The sequence below is a fragment of the Fulmarus glacialis genome, unplaced genomic scaffold (genome assembly GCF_000690835.1).
Source record: "Fulmarus glacialis isolate BGI_N327 unplaced genomic scaffold, ASM69083v1 scaffold5800, whole genome shotgun sequence".
NCBI classification, from domain to species: Eukaryota; Metazoa; Chordata; class Aves; order Procellariiformes; family Procellariidae; genus Fulmarus; species Fulmarus glacialis.
In genome coordinates this window covers 55,395-72,609 of record NW_009185721.1, presented here as the reverse complement: position 1 = coordinate 72,609, position 17,215 = coordinate 55,395, and the positions used below count along the sequence as shown (strand labels likewise).

The following is a 17,215-nucleotide window of genomic DNA, read 5'->3' as shown; positions in this document are numbered from 1 at the left end:
ATATAATATTCTCCTCATGTAGTGAATTCCTAATTTGTTCCTGAGTCTTCCCTGCCCCATAGTTCACAAAGAAGACAAAAGTAATCTTCCCAGTTAGTTAAAAGTGAGTACTACAAATATGTCAGTGACAGCTCCTCCAACAGTATAAATCAGTCCAGCCTCATTTAGCGTCACTGGACCTGTTCTGCTTTATACCCACACAAGATCTGACTTATGCTCTCTGACCTGTCCCAAAAGCACGCAAGTCAGCAGAAACACTGCTTTTGAGAAGAGCGGGTGTGCAACAACCACTGTGGAAGAGCACAGGTTATTGATGGCCTGTCTGATCTTTCCTCCCTGCATTGTTTCCCAGGTCACCTGCTGGAGCCAGGTTTTAATTCCAGCACCTGTATTTCTGTGGCTACTCCACCACAGTCATGTTCTGAAATCAAGTCATGCTTCCAGCAAGCAGCTTTCAAAGCACACCTTTCACAGACCCAAGGACATGAGCTTCGAAAAGGAATTCACAATAAACAACTTCTTCCATGGGCCACTGAGCAGAGCACCTGGCTACAAACGCTGGGCCGAAGTGCGTCTGCACCCTCCCGATTTTTTCTCCTTTCCCCTCTATTAACCTGTGTCTCTTTAGGAACGACAAGAGCAATACTCAGGACTGCACTTACCCCTTTTAAGCAAACCACAGGCCAGGAGGTGTTTTCACTCAATGCCCACAGAGCAAGGACACATTCTCCTCCAACACAAAGCTCCAAAGTATAAAGTTATCAAAACATGATTGGTGCCATCATTTCCCACTGCTAGTAGGCTGGCTAGTTTGGTATCCACCAAAAGGAAGATCTGCTGTTTTCGTTAATTTGAAGACCTGAGATTTAAGAAGGCAGAGTTCAGTTCACTGCTCTGCCAGACTGTCTTTAAGACTTTGGGCAAGCTTACCATCTCTATGCTTTGCTCCTCAACTGCAAAATGGGGGTTTATCATGCTCCTCTTTTCTCACTTGAGTTCTACTTTACAGCCTTTTATCAATATTGAAATGTTCGTCTTTGGGCAATATACTCACACTTCTGCCTGTTGCAAGATGGCCCAATCTTCCCTGAGTCTTACTCAGCTTTTCCCCAACAATGAACTCGACCCCATTACCTCTCCTTTTCCTCCACTCCTGTGAGCTCCCAAGTAACGGCAAATACAATCAATTGAAGGTTGAATTGCTACAGAGATGCCTAAGTGACTTAGGAGCACAAGTCCTACTGATTTTCAACACGCCTTTTGTCCCCACGTCACTTGGGCGTAAGTGGTGATTTCACCATAGCTGCCTACCTCTTTACCTATATTTAATGGCATTTGTCATACATTCTCCTTGCGTACAGCCCCAGTTCTCAGGGATCACAAAATCAGGAACAGCTAAAAATAACCACGGCCACACGCAAACAAATCCTCACTGCAGACGGTCAAAGAACAGATGCAAATTCCAAAAGAGGCTTTCCCTTGCACCCAGGCCACCAGTGTCTTGAGTCGAACACGCCCCAGATGTTACTTCCAAGTCTGGGCTTCAGCTGTGCTCTTGGGGATGGACCCTACTGCAGATCTGACTCGCTCTGGACTGCGTCCGTAACCCTGGCCTTAAAGTCCCATCTCATTCCTCACTGCCTCAGACAGCTAGGCGTGGTCTGTTCAAATTTCCATCTCCTTCACAAGCTGTCAGTGTGACGAACAGCCAGTGGGGTCATTCCAGGGCCCTTCCCCTCCATTTTCTCTCATGGGACAAGCAAGGCCAAATTTAGGGAACGAATTTCCTGATAACAGCATATCCTATTGCACTGCCACTGCTCCGTAGACCATCACCTAATCATGGACTGACAGCATGGGATGGTGCTTGCTCTTTCCGTATGTGTGTGTATATGTGGTTTTATTTGTGTGTGTATGTGTGTGTGATGGGGAAGGTTATAGTTAAGATTACATTACTGAAGGTATGAAGGTAATCAGTCAAAAAACAACAAAAAACCCACAATGTAAGTTTCCACTTGAAATGAAAAATATGTGGGTCACAGGAGAAACAGCAGCGGCACGTGTTTGACGTGTGTGATATTACTGGATATTCTTGCAAGTACTCTCAAAATGGCTTTCTTTTCCCAATTCAACTCAGGCCATTTGCTTTCCTGCAGCCAAATCACATAACCTGAAACAACTCTCTCTCCACCTTGGAGGCCCAGAGGCAGAGTCAAATGGAAAGATTGCTGCAGCATGACAAAAAAGCTATACAGTCTCACCAGCACCAGGTCCAATCTCCTTTGGAAAGTTCTCTGGGACAAACGTAAATGGGGCAGAGAGTGCCCTTCCCAGTCTCTACCATCTCTGCAAATGGCTGGCTTTGCCTGTACACCACTGGGAACGGACAAACATTTATAGGTCAGAAAGGTTTTTCCCCCCGTAATATTATCCCACCCAACCTTTCATGCATGGAAACAGATTCCCTGCATAAATCGGTGAGGCCTTCTGCTCACCTCTGAATCGCTCCACGTGGCGAGGATGCAAGGCAGCATGCGGTGTGTGAATGCTGCTTGCTGAACTGCTCACAAAGGCCTCCACCTGCCTCTGAGCCCCCCTCCCCATCTGTCTGTCATATCCACTTGTTCTAGCTCTGAATTTCCTCTTGGCAGAGACCACCTCCTTGTTACCAGTCTCTACGACAGCTCTGCAGGGCCCAAATCAAGACTCTTGGCAGAGATGTTATTCCAACTGCATCCAAAACCTCACTGCAAAGAACCTCCAAACCAATCCAGAGACAAAAAGGAAGGGATGGATTCGACCAAACAGAGAGCAAGTTTGTGACCAGCAACAGTGCCTGGGAACAAGGCAACTACTTCTGGTTCTGGTAACCGTATTTCAACAAGAGAAAGATTTAAACCAATGATGGTATCACAGCCCATTCTTTTCAATTGGAAATAATCCTGTAGCACAGGTAAAACTCATGCCAGGCATGCCAGGGACTAGAAACAGCTGGCTGCAGGAAGAGCACATGTATGCCAAGTCTCATTTGCATCACTCAATTAGCTTTCCCTCGGCTATTCCAGAGATGTGTTTCCTGATGTGTATCACTGGACTAGTCTCCTAGTTCAGGTCAGAAGTGGTTTTCCCTGGCTCTTTGCCTTTGTGCCAACGTGCCTTCAATATAATGCGGCCAGACAGTCCATCCCCTCCCTCCAACGCAGGCTGTGAGGTACGAGAGTTTCCTTGGGGAGGTTTGAGCAAGGATACCAGAGTGAAAATCTGCATTGATAAGTGAACGAGACTAAGTTAATTTATATCACCTGCAATCTGAGTTGAATTGCATGAATCCACTTACAAGGGACACAACATTGGTTGCATATGATACAAATGCAAGGTTGGATACCGCAAAAGGGCTTGCTGTAGCAGGCCGGCTATAGAGTCTGCTGCCTAGTCACCTGAAGGATGAAAAACTATGTGGTATGGTACCAGCTACTGATCACAATACTAGTAGTATTATTGCCTGCCACCTGCCACAGAGAAAGGGAAAGCAACCTCAGTGATGTAGGACAGTTTGGAACGATTAGCCTCTGTGGAGTGATGCTGGATATACACCAGCTGAGGATGGGGTCAGCCTCTGGGGTCCCAAGTGCATCATTCCAGAGCATGCCACTCCAATACTGAGGAAATCCCGGATATATTGTTTTTCTTCCTGAGGAGCTGCACATATATATTTAAGGCACTCAAGACAAATGCAACATGACACGGATGTTAGAGGGCAGAAACTTGTGCAGCCAAACAACAGATTTCTGTAAATAATCAAGCTACTACTTCTCTTCAACGTCTCCCTCCACATTTATTTTTGTTTAGCTCCAGATCCAGCTTGTTCGTCGGGGCAAGGGAGAGCAAGAGCTGCTCAATTAAAACCGTGCAGCTGGTCAAAGCAGCAGAAATCACAGCAGATGAACTAACTAGCACCTTAGTGATGGACTGGCTTCGGTGCGCTCCCAGTGCCATCATGTGGTGACACGTGGTTAACACAACGGGTACCCAAAGCAGAAAAGCCGGCCAACACACAGCCAATAACTCAGCAAGGAGGTTCTCCCAACCTCATAAACCATGAAGGGAAAGCTCAAGTCAGCAAGAGGCTGGAACTGAAATACAGCCCAGTCCTTTAATTTACTGCTATCTTTCCTGCTTAGTTTTATATGGTCATTTTTCTTGAAGAAAGAAGAAGATTTATATTCAAATATGCCTGGAATTATAGATGTTTAAAAGTGCAGTACGAAAGCAACACATATTGCATGATCACAGCAAGGCAGAAAAGCTTAAAAATCAATTGGCCAGGCTGGAAAAAATTGCAGTGTATTTGACCCTCAGGTGTAGTAAGCCAGGACAAGTCCTGTTTTTGAAGGCTAACTCTGTCCTAGATACACGAGCGCAGCCTGCTGTTACTCGTTACAGGCCATCCACATTCCCAGCCTTAGCCTCAGAGATAGAGTGAGGATTTTCCAGAATAAACTAGAACTTCCACAATCCCTGAGAACAGCCAAGATGCCTAAGCACTCAAGGAAGTTTTTACCAAAAAGAGCGTTCTCAGAAATTTCCTCTGTCTGGGTGAGGCAGTGAACTGGGTTTTAAGACAACACTGCTTACTGCAAGCACTGAAATAAACTTCTCAGGATTGACTGCATCTGTGCTCAGGGCTTACCACAGGTTTCCCAGCAGAAGGATCCCCAGAAGGACCGTTATGTCCTAGGACAAGGCTGTTAGTTTTTCTTACCTGTTTGCTTCCTTCAGGATCTTCTCCATGTTCACAATGCTGCGCATCTTATACAGGAACCATTTGTCAATGGCTGTGAGTTTGTGAATGACATCCACAGGGACTTCATTATCCAAGGCCTGCCAAAAACAGGACAGCACCAAACAGCCCCTTTAACACATGCTTTGCAAATACAGATTTAGTCTGTAAATAGGTAGCAGCAACTATACAGCATAAAGACATAAAAAGTACCGCAGACTAAGCTGGACAAATCAAAGGTTCATCTACCCCAGGATCCTGTCTCCCACAGCAACAGAAAATGTGCCCCTCAAGCAGCGTAGGGAGGCACCAGCCACTTCTGTACCATGCGTGGTACCGAAAGTTGGCTTCTGTTTAAGCAAGAGAGAGAGAATTTGCTTTTCACAGAGCTAGCAGCCAAACTTAAACTGATGGCAACAAGGCTTGGCAGTCACCAAGCATGTGTACAGCAACAGAAAATGTGCCCCTCAAGCAGCGGGGGCGCCCCCCAGCCACTTCTGTACCATGCGTGGTACCGAAAGTTGGCTTCTGTTTAAGCAAGAGAGAGAGAATTTGCTTTTCACAGAGCTAGCAGCCAAACTTAAACTGATGGCAACAAGGTTTGGCAGCATGTGTCTTAACTACATATATGCAAGGCATATTCAGCCTGCACTGCTGACTCCTCCACCTGCACCCCTTACCACTCAAGTTGCCTAAATCTCAGACCCACCGGCAACCTCCCAGCTGCAAATGTTAAGCAAGGTCCAGCTTCTTAGCTGTGGAGTAACTTTTTGCTTTGGAGCATAAATCTTGATTTACCCTTGAAATACAAGGCTGAATCAAAACACATGGCCTTGAAATACCCCTGAAGCACGGGAAAGTCCAGTCCTGGGTGACACACTGCAGCTACAGCGTAACTCAGGCTTCTCTCTCTGTACCTCAGGCTAATGTCAAGATCATTCAAATTCCCCTGCACTATCTTGCTGGAGCTATTTTTTTATTTTATTTTATTTTTATCAAACTATTTGCAACCATGGGGTAAAAAGGAACCCCACAGAGTTATTATTCAAATGAAAATGTTTTACAGGACACTGCAGCATTAAAAAAAAAAAAAAAAACCAACCTCAGAGGAATATGCTAGAGAGCCCCCCAAGTACAATTGTATTGCAGGAAGCTGTATCTTGATACATTGCAGTTGTACCTTCTATCACTGATATTTCTTGGGTCTCACCAGTGGTGTACAGTTACAAGTCTCCTGATAAAACAACCATAATCAACCATAATGATAATACCAGCACGGTATCGTTGCTGAGCTGAAGTAATCAGGCTCATTAATCTGTTACCATGCTTAATTGTTTTCTTGCAGGGCAGCATGCCTGGAACAAAGCCAGCGCAATGCCACTGAAGAAAACTCCAGCATTAATCCAGGAATGAGCTTGGCCCACTGCACCCCAGCATTATTCCTCCGAGTTACCAAGCTGCGGACACAACGTTGTACCGTCACCGCATGCTTCAGCACTGTGGTGTGGAGACTTTATGCCAGCTGAGAGAAATGCACAGGTCACTTCAGTGCTGTGCTCCGAGAAGGCACCAGCCGCACGGACAAGGGATGGGTAACAGCTCTCATCGGGCACTGCAAAATACTGACACCACCTTCTACCTTTTCCAAAGGATTCCCCGGCAGCTTGCCCAGGTCTCCCTCTCACAATTACTCTCTTGTCCTGAGAGGTAATGAGCTGCTGACTTGAATAGCCTGCTCACAAGCAGCAGTGAAAATCTCTAATGCACACTTTGCTCCTTCAGAGTCACCAGTCACTTACACACTGAACCTTCAGCTAGCGCTTGGCACCCAACAGCCACTGCTCTCCCAAACGCCTGCAAAGAGAAGCCTGGGGCCATCACAGTGGTGCCTGAGCACCGGCAATAACAAGGCTGGGCTTCTCACACATTTCTGAGTATAATACTGGTATGAGGCGTAAGTCTTCTGAGGCCACTCCTATACAGTAAGAGGGCCCAGAAAAGATCTGATACAACCTGAGCAGCCTGGCTCATCAGGCAGTTACATCCTTGCAGCACTCGGCCACTCTGGCCAAGGAACAAGTCTCATCTATTTCAGTGTCTCTCCTAGTGCCTTCTTTTACATTACAACAGGATTCCCATTACAACAGCAATAGCTCTGAATGGCAGCTGAACTCCCTTCCCTTTCACCTGAACAGTTACTGTTTTCATCACTCAACAAAGGAGAGAAAAAAAGTAAAAAGCCTTGGAGAGCTGACTAGTGGGGCTTGGGGCGGGGAGAAGACACACAACAAAGCTCCATCCTGTTCCAAACACAGCTGACGGCTAACGGGGACTAACTGTTGGCTTTTAAATGTCAGCAAGCTGGAAAGGGATTTCCAGGCAGGCAGACCCAGCTGCCAGAAGTACCTCTTACTGATATTGCTTGCCTCAGTTATTAACAGGGATGAATTAGTGCACTGTGTCAGGCAGAGGCAGCTCTTTATAGGGAGGGATTAAGACTTTGATCTTGCTTTTTTTGACAGCTCCCAGTGAAAATGCCACCAGCTGGGAACACCCAGGGTGTTCAGTGGGATCCAAACTCACCTTCATCTCCCCAGATCCCCTGTGTTAACATGGGGCCAAGATTAACCTTTCATAAAAGCTCTCTGAGCCACTCAGAGAGACAAGAAGCAAGACTTTTCTCTCGGTCACAAGAAAAAGCTATAATAAAGACCAAGCACAGCTGCTGAAGGATGTTCTACACTTAACGAAGACATGCATTTCCCCAGCTTGAAAAGTGAGAGTCAACAGCTGGACAAGCCACACATTTATAGAACACCTTGTGCTTTTCGTTCAGGCCATTTGTAAGAGGAACAGCCATATGAAAACCTTTTTAGAAATACAGCACAACCTCAGGTCCCCACACTCATGTGGAGGATATAAGGAGATGTATCTACACATGAGCACAAAGGGCTTAAAGACTCCACCACACAAACTCAGGGGCACAAAAAATAGTAACTGGGTGTTCCCTGCCAGGAAGGTTTGCAATCTTAAAAAAAAAAAACAACAGGTAAGTATAAGCTATAAAAGAGAGCTGTCCTCCTCTTCATAGAGGGTATGGACAGATGGACAAGTTAGCTGCAGCAAAACCCAAGTCTGAAATTGCACCTACCTTGTAAAGTAACTAACCCCACATTTACCATGTGATATGCACAGGCAAGCACCATGGAGCTGAAGGAATAAACAATTTCACACCCTAGCTCCCCTTACAGTTACACCCCCCCCATTACCCAGCCACCTTGAAAGATGAAGTGATTTGCCTGGTGTAACAGGAGAGGGGTTAAAAAAATGCTAAGGGAAGCTGAGCCTATTTCAAAGAACAGGGTATTTCCTGTATACTAAATTTAACATAGAGTTTTAATTTTTTTTTAGTTTCAAGCCCATATCAATGCAACAATTGCAAAAAGACAGTGCTCTCACAGACTGCAGCTTGCCATTCTTTATCATCCTTTGTTTCAGTTCTCAAAAGGATCTCCATTTTTTACTTCCTCCCTTCCTATACATTAATGGTAATCTGCAAAACTAGTCAGCTTTGACTGACACTTACTAGTGTAAATGAGGGCTGAACATTAGCCAATATTTAGCAAACAACTGTATTATAGGAACAAGCAAAGGAAAGTGATCCAGGTCTCCACCAACACTCAGCTACAAACTGAGGTGCCAGGACACAGGAATGCAGCTGCTGCTGAATGCAATGAGCATTGGCTAAGATTGTACCAAAAGGCAAACACGTTACCTGAATATAGAAGATGCAGGAAAATATAGATGACAGCAGGAAAAATTAAAGTCATATACCCACCCTGAGGAGAGGGTGTTCTGCAGAGGAAATTACATGCGATAGAGAATATCTGTACTTCAACAGCCAAGATCCTACACAAGGTGGTCCCAGTGTGCTTGACAGAGGGAAGCAAGAGCGTGAAGAATACTCAACCTCTGTCACCTCAGTTGTCCCAATCTAGTAGCTACAATTCAAGGGACATAGGTCAAGGGCTTTCTATCTTTTGTTACCTTGGCTATTGCATATATCCGAGTGCTGGACGGCTCAGAGAGTTCCTTCTGGAGATTTACGATGGCTGGCCAGGTTTTATTCATAGGCAGATGTGAAGTGAAGCCATCTACAGAGGGGTGGCACATTCTGAGGGCCTTTTGGAAGCTCTCTTCAAAAGTGCGTCCAATAGCCATGACCTGTAATGGAGAGCACTTCCACATTAGCTATGGCGAGCTGCTGCCCAGCTGTCCCCTGAATAACAGAGGAGTGCAAATTTAAACCATGAAGAAAAGACATACAGAAAGATTACAGCCTTTGGACCTCCTCCCTAAGATAGTCCTGCTGGCTTTAAGATAGGTGCAGCTGACTAAGCCTTGGGAGTCCCACTTCTAGGCCTGACTCTGCCAATATTATCAACAGGGAGTTTCAGACAAGTGACTCCTTTCTGCTTTCATCTCCCTATCTGTAAAATACAGGAAGCCGCTGCTTTTCTCTGTAAACTGCTTTGAAGCACTTTAGTAGAGGGAAGCATTATGCAGCAGCATGGGTGTAGTAATATAGAAAGATATTCCTGTCTAACAACCTGTTAGAGATAGAAACTCACAGTGGGAATTTTAAGGTTCATAAGAAATCTGCTCCTCTTCCTTTAAATTACATTTAACAGTGACTCTCCCCTGTGAGGGCTCTCTTAAAGGATTACTCCTCCTTGGCATAGCTGCACTGGGGTTTCCCTCCTTCAATCTTGACATCACATCTAATAAGAAAACAAGCCTTTCTCTGTGGAAATCTGCGAGGTAACAGAGTCCTTTCTCAAATTTCTACATTTTTATTTCCCAGTGCAGTGAAACCCTAACAGCATAAAAATCTTCTCAAGCACAATGTTGGAAAATGTCAAAAGAAAAAAAATAGCATTGTTTTCCTCTTTCCTCACAGCTCCAGGCTCACTGCCCAGCACAACAGAGCTCAGGAAAAACCAGGCCAGGCCAGACTGTTCAATTAATAAAAACGCGGTAGGTGCTGTGATCTGGCTTCAAGTTCAGGCCTAGGGAGACAACTGTGCCATACTAACAAGAGACACAGCGGCAAGAAGCTCTTTGCTTCAAAGACACCCTCTCTTACTCCCAGGTCCTGGAGACTAACTTTTTTGCTGAGTACCTCCACCAGCTGCAAACTGCATCTCTTAAGGTTCTCCATCTCTGTTTCAGTCACCCCCCAGCAGTCACAGACCTGCACAGTTGGAGCACTGACTCTTCCTATATCTCCGCCTCCCTTTACTCAGCATCCTGCCTTGAGAAGGACAGGGGGTTCACGCAGTTCTGCTTTTGTGATATATGAAGGACTGGAAGGACTTGATACTTCCTCCTGCAAATGTATTTAATCAACTGTATTTAGGAACCCCAGCTCTACAGAACAGTCCAAAAATCCCTAAGCAGAGAGGGTTAATATCAGTAAGCATCAACTCACTGAAAAAAAAAAAAACCAAACAAACTTATTGCCATTAAAAGCCAAAACTGCCACTGGAAAATCAAGTTCTAATTAATCCTTCCAGTTGTGATAAAGGCTTGTTGCCTGAGCAAGGTAGAATTAATGTTAGGAAGGTCTCGCATGTCAAAATAATTTAATAAAATAGCTACTTGAAAAGCATTAGGAAAAAAGGCAGTTGAAAAAATACACAATTTTTTTGCTTTGGTAGCTGACATGTAATTAACTAAATGGGTAATTTACCCATTTTGCTTCATTTCTCTCCTCTTAAAACATAGTCTGAAAACGCTGTTATTGTCCCAGACCTTAAAATCAGGGTTTAAAAGTCACACTGTCATGTTCAAGATATAACAGACTTAATCACTAACAGAAGTCAAAACTTCAGAGCAAGATTACAGGTTGTGTTTGGATTTCAAGAGCAGAAGTAGGCTGAAATTTGGCATATGGTTTTAACAGAGAGGACAAATAACTATGGGAACAACTGAGAGCTGTGGCTCATCGGCATCACTGAAAATCTTAACAGACTACAGCTTTTGAAGTTATACTGTAATTAACCACCATTGCAGAACCCCAAACAAAATAACTCAGAGTCCTGTAGTGAGTGTTAAGAATGAAGTCAATCTCAGGTGATCCAAAGTGGTCTCTTCCCTTAGGAGTCAAACCATTTATGAATCCACACTGTGATACTCAAGATTACACGGTCCTAACTCATTTAATTAAATTATAGTGCTGGATAAAAATCACTTGAGCTGAATAAATATCTTCAAAAGCCTTTAGGTCCCTGAGGATAGAAATTCTGAGGGTTTCCAAGAAAGAGAAATGACTTTCCCAAGTGGTGCAATAGAAGGGAAGGACAGAGTCTTGCACTCACCTCTCCCACGCTCTTCATGGAGCTCCCAATTCGGTTGGACGTATGCTGAAAACGGTCTAAATCCCAGCGGGGTATCTTCGTAACAACATAATCCAGGCTGGGCTCAAAGCAGGCAGAGGTTTTTCCTGTCACCACGTTCTTGATTTCTGGCAAGGGGATCCCCAAGGCAATTTTGGCAGCAATGAATGCTAATGGATACCTGCCACAGAGGAGAGGTAGAGAACGGTAGAGTGGGAAGTACTTTGCTTTTGCAAATCCCAGGAGTGGATCAAATTAAACAGATGTGAGGTGATTTTCCCTCCTCAACACAACGGAAGGTTACTGTGCTCAGAGTCCGTCCAGCTTCCCACCTTAAGACACTGTAGAGCTACCTGCCTAGATCTGCGACTTGCTTTATTATCCGCAAAGCCACCATTTTAAGTATCTGTCACACCCACAGTGAGACCACATAAACAGATATGTTTTGCTGCAAGTCTGTCATCCAAAAAGAAAATGAACGCCCACTGTCCAACATCATGGCTTATCTCCAGTCTGCTATGGCACTTCAACAGCCACAAGAGTTGTTGCGAACTGCAAATTGGACATTAATTTGTGCCTCTCAACAGCATCTGCAAAGTGCAATTAAGAAGTCAATTTTTAAACAGCCTGCTCTGACCATCCTTATCTTGATTAGTTTAAGATTAGCCAACAAAACAAAGGCAGCTAGCAATATCATTTGCATCAATCTGACAGACAGCTCATTAATAACTGCGTCCTCTGGGTCCCAGAGATGATTTGCAGGCAATATATGGATACAGTGGACATGCTTTGTAAGGACAGCTATTAGGCTCCCCCCACACACACCTCCTGGGAGTTTTTCCATTTGTAGTATCAGCATCGGCAGGCTGGAATGGACCTGGAGGGGTCACTAACCCCTTCTTCCATCTCCCAGCAGGACCGACTCTCCAAGGGTCAATCCTAGCAGATGCTGACAAGAACTGTTCTTAGAAGCTTCCCATGCAGAAATCTGCACCTTACTGACCTGACGGCTCCAGAGTTCTCCCTAACAGCCAACTTCAGCCTTCTTTGCTGCAAATTAAGCCTGCGCCTCCTTGTCTTAACTGCATGGAGAGTAGATGCAGATACTCTTCTTCGTTGCAGCTGTCACTCACGTATTTAAGTAATACACTGATCCAAGTCCCTTATCATAATTCTCTCTTTCTGTTCTTCTCCCCTCAGTTTTTGTTTATTTGTTTGTTCTGTAGTATTTTGGGTTTTTTAAACAATCTTACCCTGTCGCCTTGGAGGCCAAAGCTGAACTTCTCGAGAGTCTGGCATTAACTTCAATGATGTAGTACTCCAGGGAAGTTGGATGCAGAGCAAACTGGATATTACACTCTCCCACGATGCCCAAATGTCGGACAACTTTGATGGCACGATCCCTCAGCATCTGAAATTCCTCATTAGTGAGTGTCTGGCTTGGAGCCACTACAACAGAATCCCCTGTTTGTCACAAGGTAGCAGAGAAGGAAAATGAGAAGCAATTCAGCAGCAGTAAATTCTAGCCACACAGATCACTTTCTTTGCTAACCCATTGCTAGTAATGAAGTTACCACAGACATTCAAACCTGTGGAGGAACATTTGATGAAAAGTACAGATAGCTATAGGCCCAGAGCTGGAGGGGCCAGGCAATCTTATGGAAAATGGGATCATAGGGGTAGGTTAAGCCTAACAATATCTGTTTCACACCCTAACTGGCTGTATCCAAGAGCTGAAGAGTATTTCTAGAGCCCCCTTCATCAATCACAAAACTACGTCAATAACAGCAGGCAGAAGGGCACTGCATAATAAAGTTAACGAGCCATTTCCAATGAGCCACCCTGTGCCCAAGCCTACCTGTGTGGACTCCCATAGCATCAATGTTTTCCATATTGCAGACAGCAATACAGTTATCAGCAGCATCTCTCACAACTTCATACTCTATCTCCTTCCAGCCAACAACCGACTTTTCCACCAGAATTTGGTTAGTCATTGCAAATGCCTGGGAATATGTTAGGGAAAATGAACAGTAAAAAAGAAAACCTTATTAGAACATGTTCCATATTTAAGACTTCTGTGGCTTATCTCCAGACATAGAATCATAGAATCATAGACTCATAAAGGTTGGAAAAGCCCTCTAAGATCATCAAGTCCAACCGTCAACCCAACACCACCATGCCCACTAAACCATGTCCCTAAGCGCCTCATCTACACGTCTTTTAAATACTCCCAGGGATGGTGACTCCACCACTGCCCTGGGCAGCCTGTTCCAAGGCCTGACCACTCTTTCAGGAAAGAAGTTTTTCCTAATGTCCAGTCTAAACCTCCCTTGGCGCAACTTGAGGCCATTTCCTCTCGTCCTATCGCTGGTTACTTGGGAGAAGAGACCGACCCCCACCTGGCTACAACCTCCTTTCAGGTAGTTGTAGAGCGCGATGAGGTCTCCCCTCAGCCTCCTCTTCTCCAGGCTAAACAGCCCCAGTTCCCTCAGCTGCTCCTCATCAGACTTGTTCTCTAGACCCTTCACCAGCTTCGTTGCCCTTCTCTGGACACGCTCCAGCACCTCAATGTCCTTCTTGGAGTGAGGGGCCCAAAACTGAACACAGGATTCGAGGTGCGGCCTCACCAGGGCCGAGTACAGGGGCACGATCACCTCCCTGCTCCTGCTGGCCACACTAGTTCTGATACAGGCCAGGATGCCGTTGGCCTTCTTGGCCACCTGGGACCAACGCAAAAATTGAAAGATGAACATAAGCGAAGTTCATAGCACCGATGACAAGCACTTTATATTTCTCTTTTTTAAAAAAAAATTTTTGCATTAGCTTCATTTGAAAGGCACAGAAAATATTTATGTGATCTGATGGGAAAAAAAGGCAGGGCATGTGAGCTTGCAATGGCATAGAAATAACAAATAGGAATATAAAAATATCTAAGGTTTCAATCATGCAACAGACACATGCTTTTGTTTATGTATGTGGGCAGCCCCACGGACTTCAATAGGAGAACTCTGCAGTAAGCTAAATGACTAAGTGATGGGGAGCGTGGGTGCCAGCAAACACTATGTAATTAATAGCACTAATAATGCTGCTTATCATTGGCACACTAACCAGAAGCAAGATTTGTGATTTATTCTTAAACTAATCTTGAAAGCACTCCTCAGCACAAGAGACAGAAATGAAAAATATAGTTTCTTGGTAAATGAGTATAATCTAAGTGAACAAATGGCCTTAATATTAGCAGATAGAAAACATTAATCAATTCTCGCTTAAAATCCTAGAAAGTAACAGGCACATTATCAATCCATCCTTTAGCAAAGCTTCTTGGTTTAATGCTGCCCATGAATCAGTCTTCAGTCTGATCCCCTCTGTAGTTAGCTCAAGCTGTTATTCAATTGTTGCCCTTAGCTCGGTTGCCAAACTCGCACAAAAAAAAAAAAAAAAAAGAAAAAATAGTTTGAGGAGTGGCACTTCACACCCAGCCTAAGCAGGTACTGAATTTGCGGTGATGTTGCAGGCACACCTAACCACACTTGTAAAACAATCTACGCTGCTCCTGTGTTAGTCTATTGCCTTCTCTCATTCAAAATGAGCAGACTCAGGAGACATGAACTCAAGGCCAGATTACTTGAACTAGCTGTGCTATGAAATATCCATAGGTGTTCAGTTATCTGAATTACGTACAATTCAGAGTCCAGTGTCTGAAAATCCAGTTCACAGAATTACTACAGATCACCTTCATAACTGAAAAGAACAGAGTTTCTGCTGGGCTGTGGAAACGAGCGTCCAAAGTTGAGCTAATTCAACAAGACCCACATTGTTTTTCACTGTAAATTTTAAAAAAACACCAAAAATGCTGATCAACACCAGGTTTTCCTACTGAAAAATGTTTTGATATAAACTCTTCAGACCACTGCACTCCCAGGGTTTCTGGGTGAATTTCTGCGTTCTCGAAACACAGACCATGTGTGAGCTTGGGCAAGCAAAGTGTTTCCAACCTCAGCCATCAATCCGTAAGATGGGATTACTGTACCCACTGCCTCCTCCTGCATCTGTCAGTCCTGTCCACTGAGCCTCCCTGCGACAGACACTGCCTGAGCAGATGTTTGTTCAGCACTAAGCACGCTGGACCCAAAGTTCGTCTGCATGACAGCAGTGTGAAGGAATACAAAAGTGTCATTTTCACATACAGCTCTTACTGGCATCAGCAGTATTTCTTTCTAGAGATACATGAAAGATTAAGAGTTTCAGCAAATCAGGAAAAGACAAAACCAAGAATTTGAGAGACCAATTGGTAGAGATTTATTTCCTAAAATTCTGCATTTTTGCCAAGGAAAAAAGCTTTTGTTTTGTTTTCCCTGATTATCTGTTTACTTTTAACAGCAAATTTATAAAAAACAATCCCAGACTTCCTACAGAAAAAGAGCTGTCTCTTCATAGCCAGAGACAGCTGGTGGATGTCAAATTATGAAGTGTCATCCCGTTAAATCTCTACATGAGCTTTTGACCTAGCAAAAATATTGTCTTTAGACAGAAACACAGCAGAGGCCCAAGCCTCCCAGCTCTTCTGTCCCTGATACTACATTATCACTCAGCGTTTTGAATGTTTCAACTTCCTTGACATCTTTCATGTGCCATTTACTCCTGAAAGTAGGTGAATATAGTCCGCTATGTTTCTTTTCAGACCAAAATTGCTGAAACACTTGCTCAAATTATGACTTATTTCTCATGAATTTAACAGATTTGTCATTTAACCATTTTCTAGCAGGAATTATGAAAAGAGAGCATCAGAAGGAATCAAGATAACATTTTACAGATAAAATGAAAGGTAGGGTATGTACAATTCCAGAGTCTGTGACTATTAGAAGAATATCTAAAAAAATCAGATGTCCAGACTCTATTCCCAGAGCTTGCAATTGCAGACGTACCTTTGTACCAAGGTCCAGCAAACTTTCCTTATCAGGACATATGCCTGACCCCAGACCACCAAGGGCATAAGCAGAACGTATCATGACTGGGTAGCTAATCTTTTCAGCTGCCTTCAGAGCATCTTCAATCTTAAAGGAGAGGGGAACACATTTCAGAGATACGGTAACAATTAAGATGAATAAAGTCTTCAACTCTAGTTACACAGTTAACTGGAAACCCCATCAGTAAAGCACTAAGCTGTCTAAAGATAAAATGAAAAGAATAAAAGTTGGCTTTGTAACATTGCTTTGTTCTGCAAACAGCAGAAAACTGGAACACGAACTCAAGGAGGGGACTTCTCTCCCTAGTTATGTGTAGACTTCCTTGCTGACTTTCCATGAACAATGTCCTTACCTGGTCTGTCTTCACAGACTTTAGCATGAAATAACCCCTCCAACAGACATCCTGGTTTAAGACGTGTTTGGATTCCTCCAAACTCAAACAGGCCTTCCCACTGAAGCAATATTTAATTTCCACACTCCCATCCTCCAGAAGGATTTCAGTACTGCTGATTGTGAGGACCTGAAAACCTAAGTCTAAATGGCTTGTGTAAGATCTTTTTTTCAAAAGAAAAAAAGGTAGCCACTGAAATGTTATATATTTTTGTGCTGCAGCACAGAAGTCACACCAACCTAATTTATTTTTTGTGTCAATTAGTAAATTAGCTTAGGCTTTCCAAGTGCTTAATTGCATTTTCACTCATTTTAAATCACGGTGAACCAGCATCAACCACTGTGGAGTGCTGATGAAAGTACACAAGCTACAGTATCCACAATTGTATTTAGCTTTCACTCAACAAAACTAGAAAAATTTTTTTTAATAACACAAATGGGTAACAGTAATAGTAACCGCATCTTCAAAATTGTCTGATTTACCGATTCCACTGCAATGCTAGGAGCAATCTTTTCATTTAGCTCAGTCAGTTTATCGCAAAAAAGCTTTCTATCCTCTGTAGCCATGATGGATTCAACTGATGTACCTAGGACCTTCACACCATACTCCTGCAGGACTCCTTGCTTGAAGAGTTCCACTCCTGCAGAGCAAACAAAACCACAGTTTTGAGGACTGATGG

The 17,215-nt window shown here is 44.0% G+C and overlaps 1 protein-coding gene across 1 annotated transcript in view; it reads right to left on the bottom strand.

Annotated features, from left to right (window-relative positions):
- Positions 1-17,215, bottom strand: part of CPS1 (carbamoyl-phosphate synthase 1, mitochondrial) — a 92,324-nt gene that overhangs the window by 42,637 nt on the left and 32,472 nt on the right. Inside the window, exons 15-21 of the mRNA XM_009575904.1 lie at positions 17,019-17,176; positions 16,104-16,232; positions 13,037-13,181; positions 12,432-12,642; positions 11,161-11,359; positions 8,828-9,004; positions 4,763-4,881 (exon numbers count right to left, since the gene is read on the bottom strand). Of these exons, the coding sequence (XP_009574199.1) occupies positions 4,763-4,881; positions 8,828-9,004; positions 11,161-11,359; positions 12,432-12,642; positions 13,037-13,181; positions 16,104-16,232; positions 17,019-17,176 (1,138 nt within the window). The remainder of the gene's footprint in view (positions 1-4,762; positions 4,882-8,827; positions 9,005-11,160; positions 11,360-12,431; positions 12,643-13,036; positions 13,182-16,103; positions 16,233-17,018; positions 17,177-17,215) is intronic.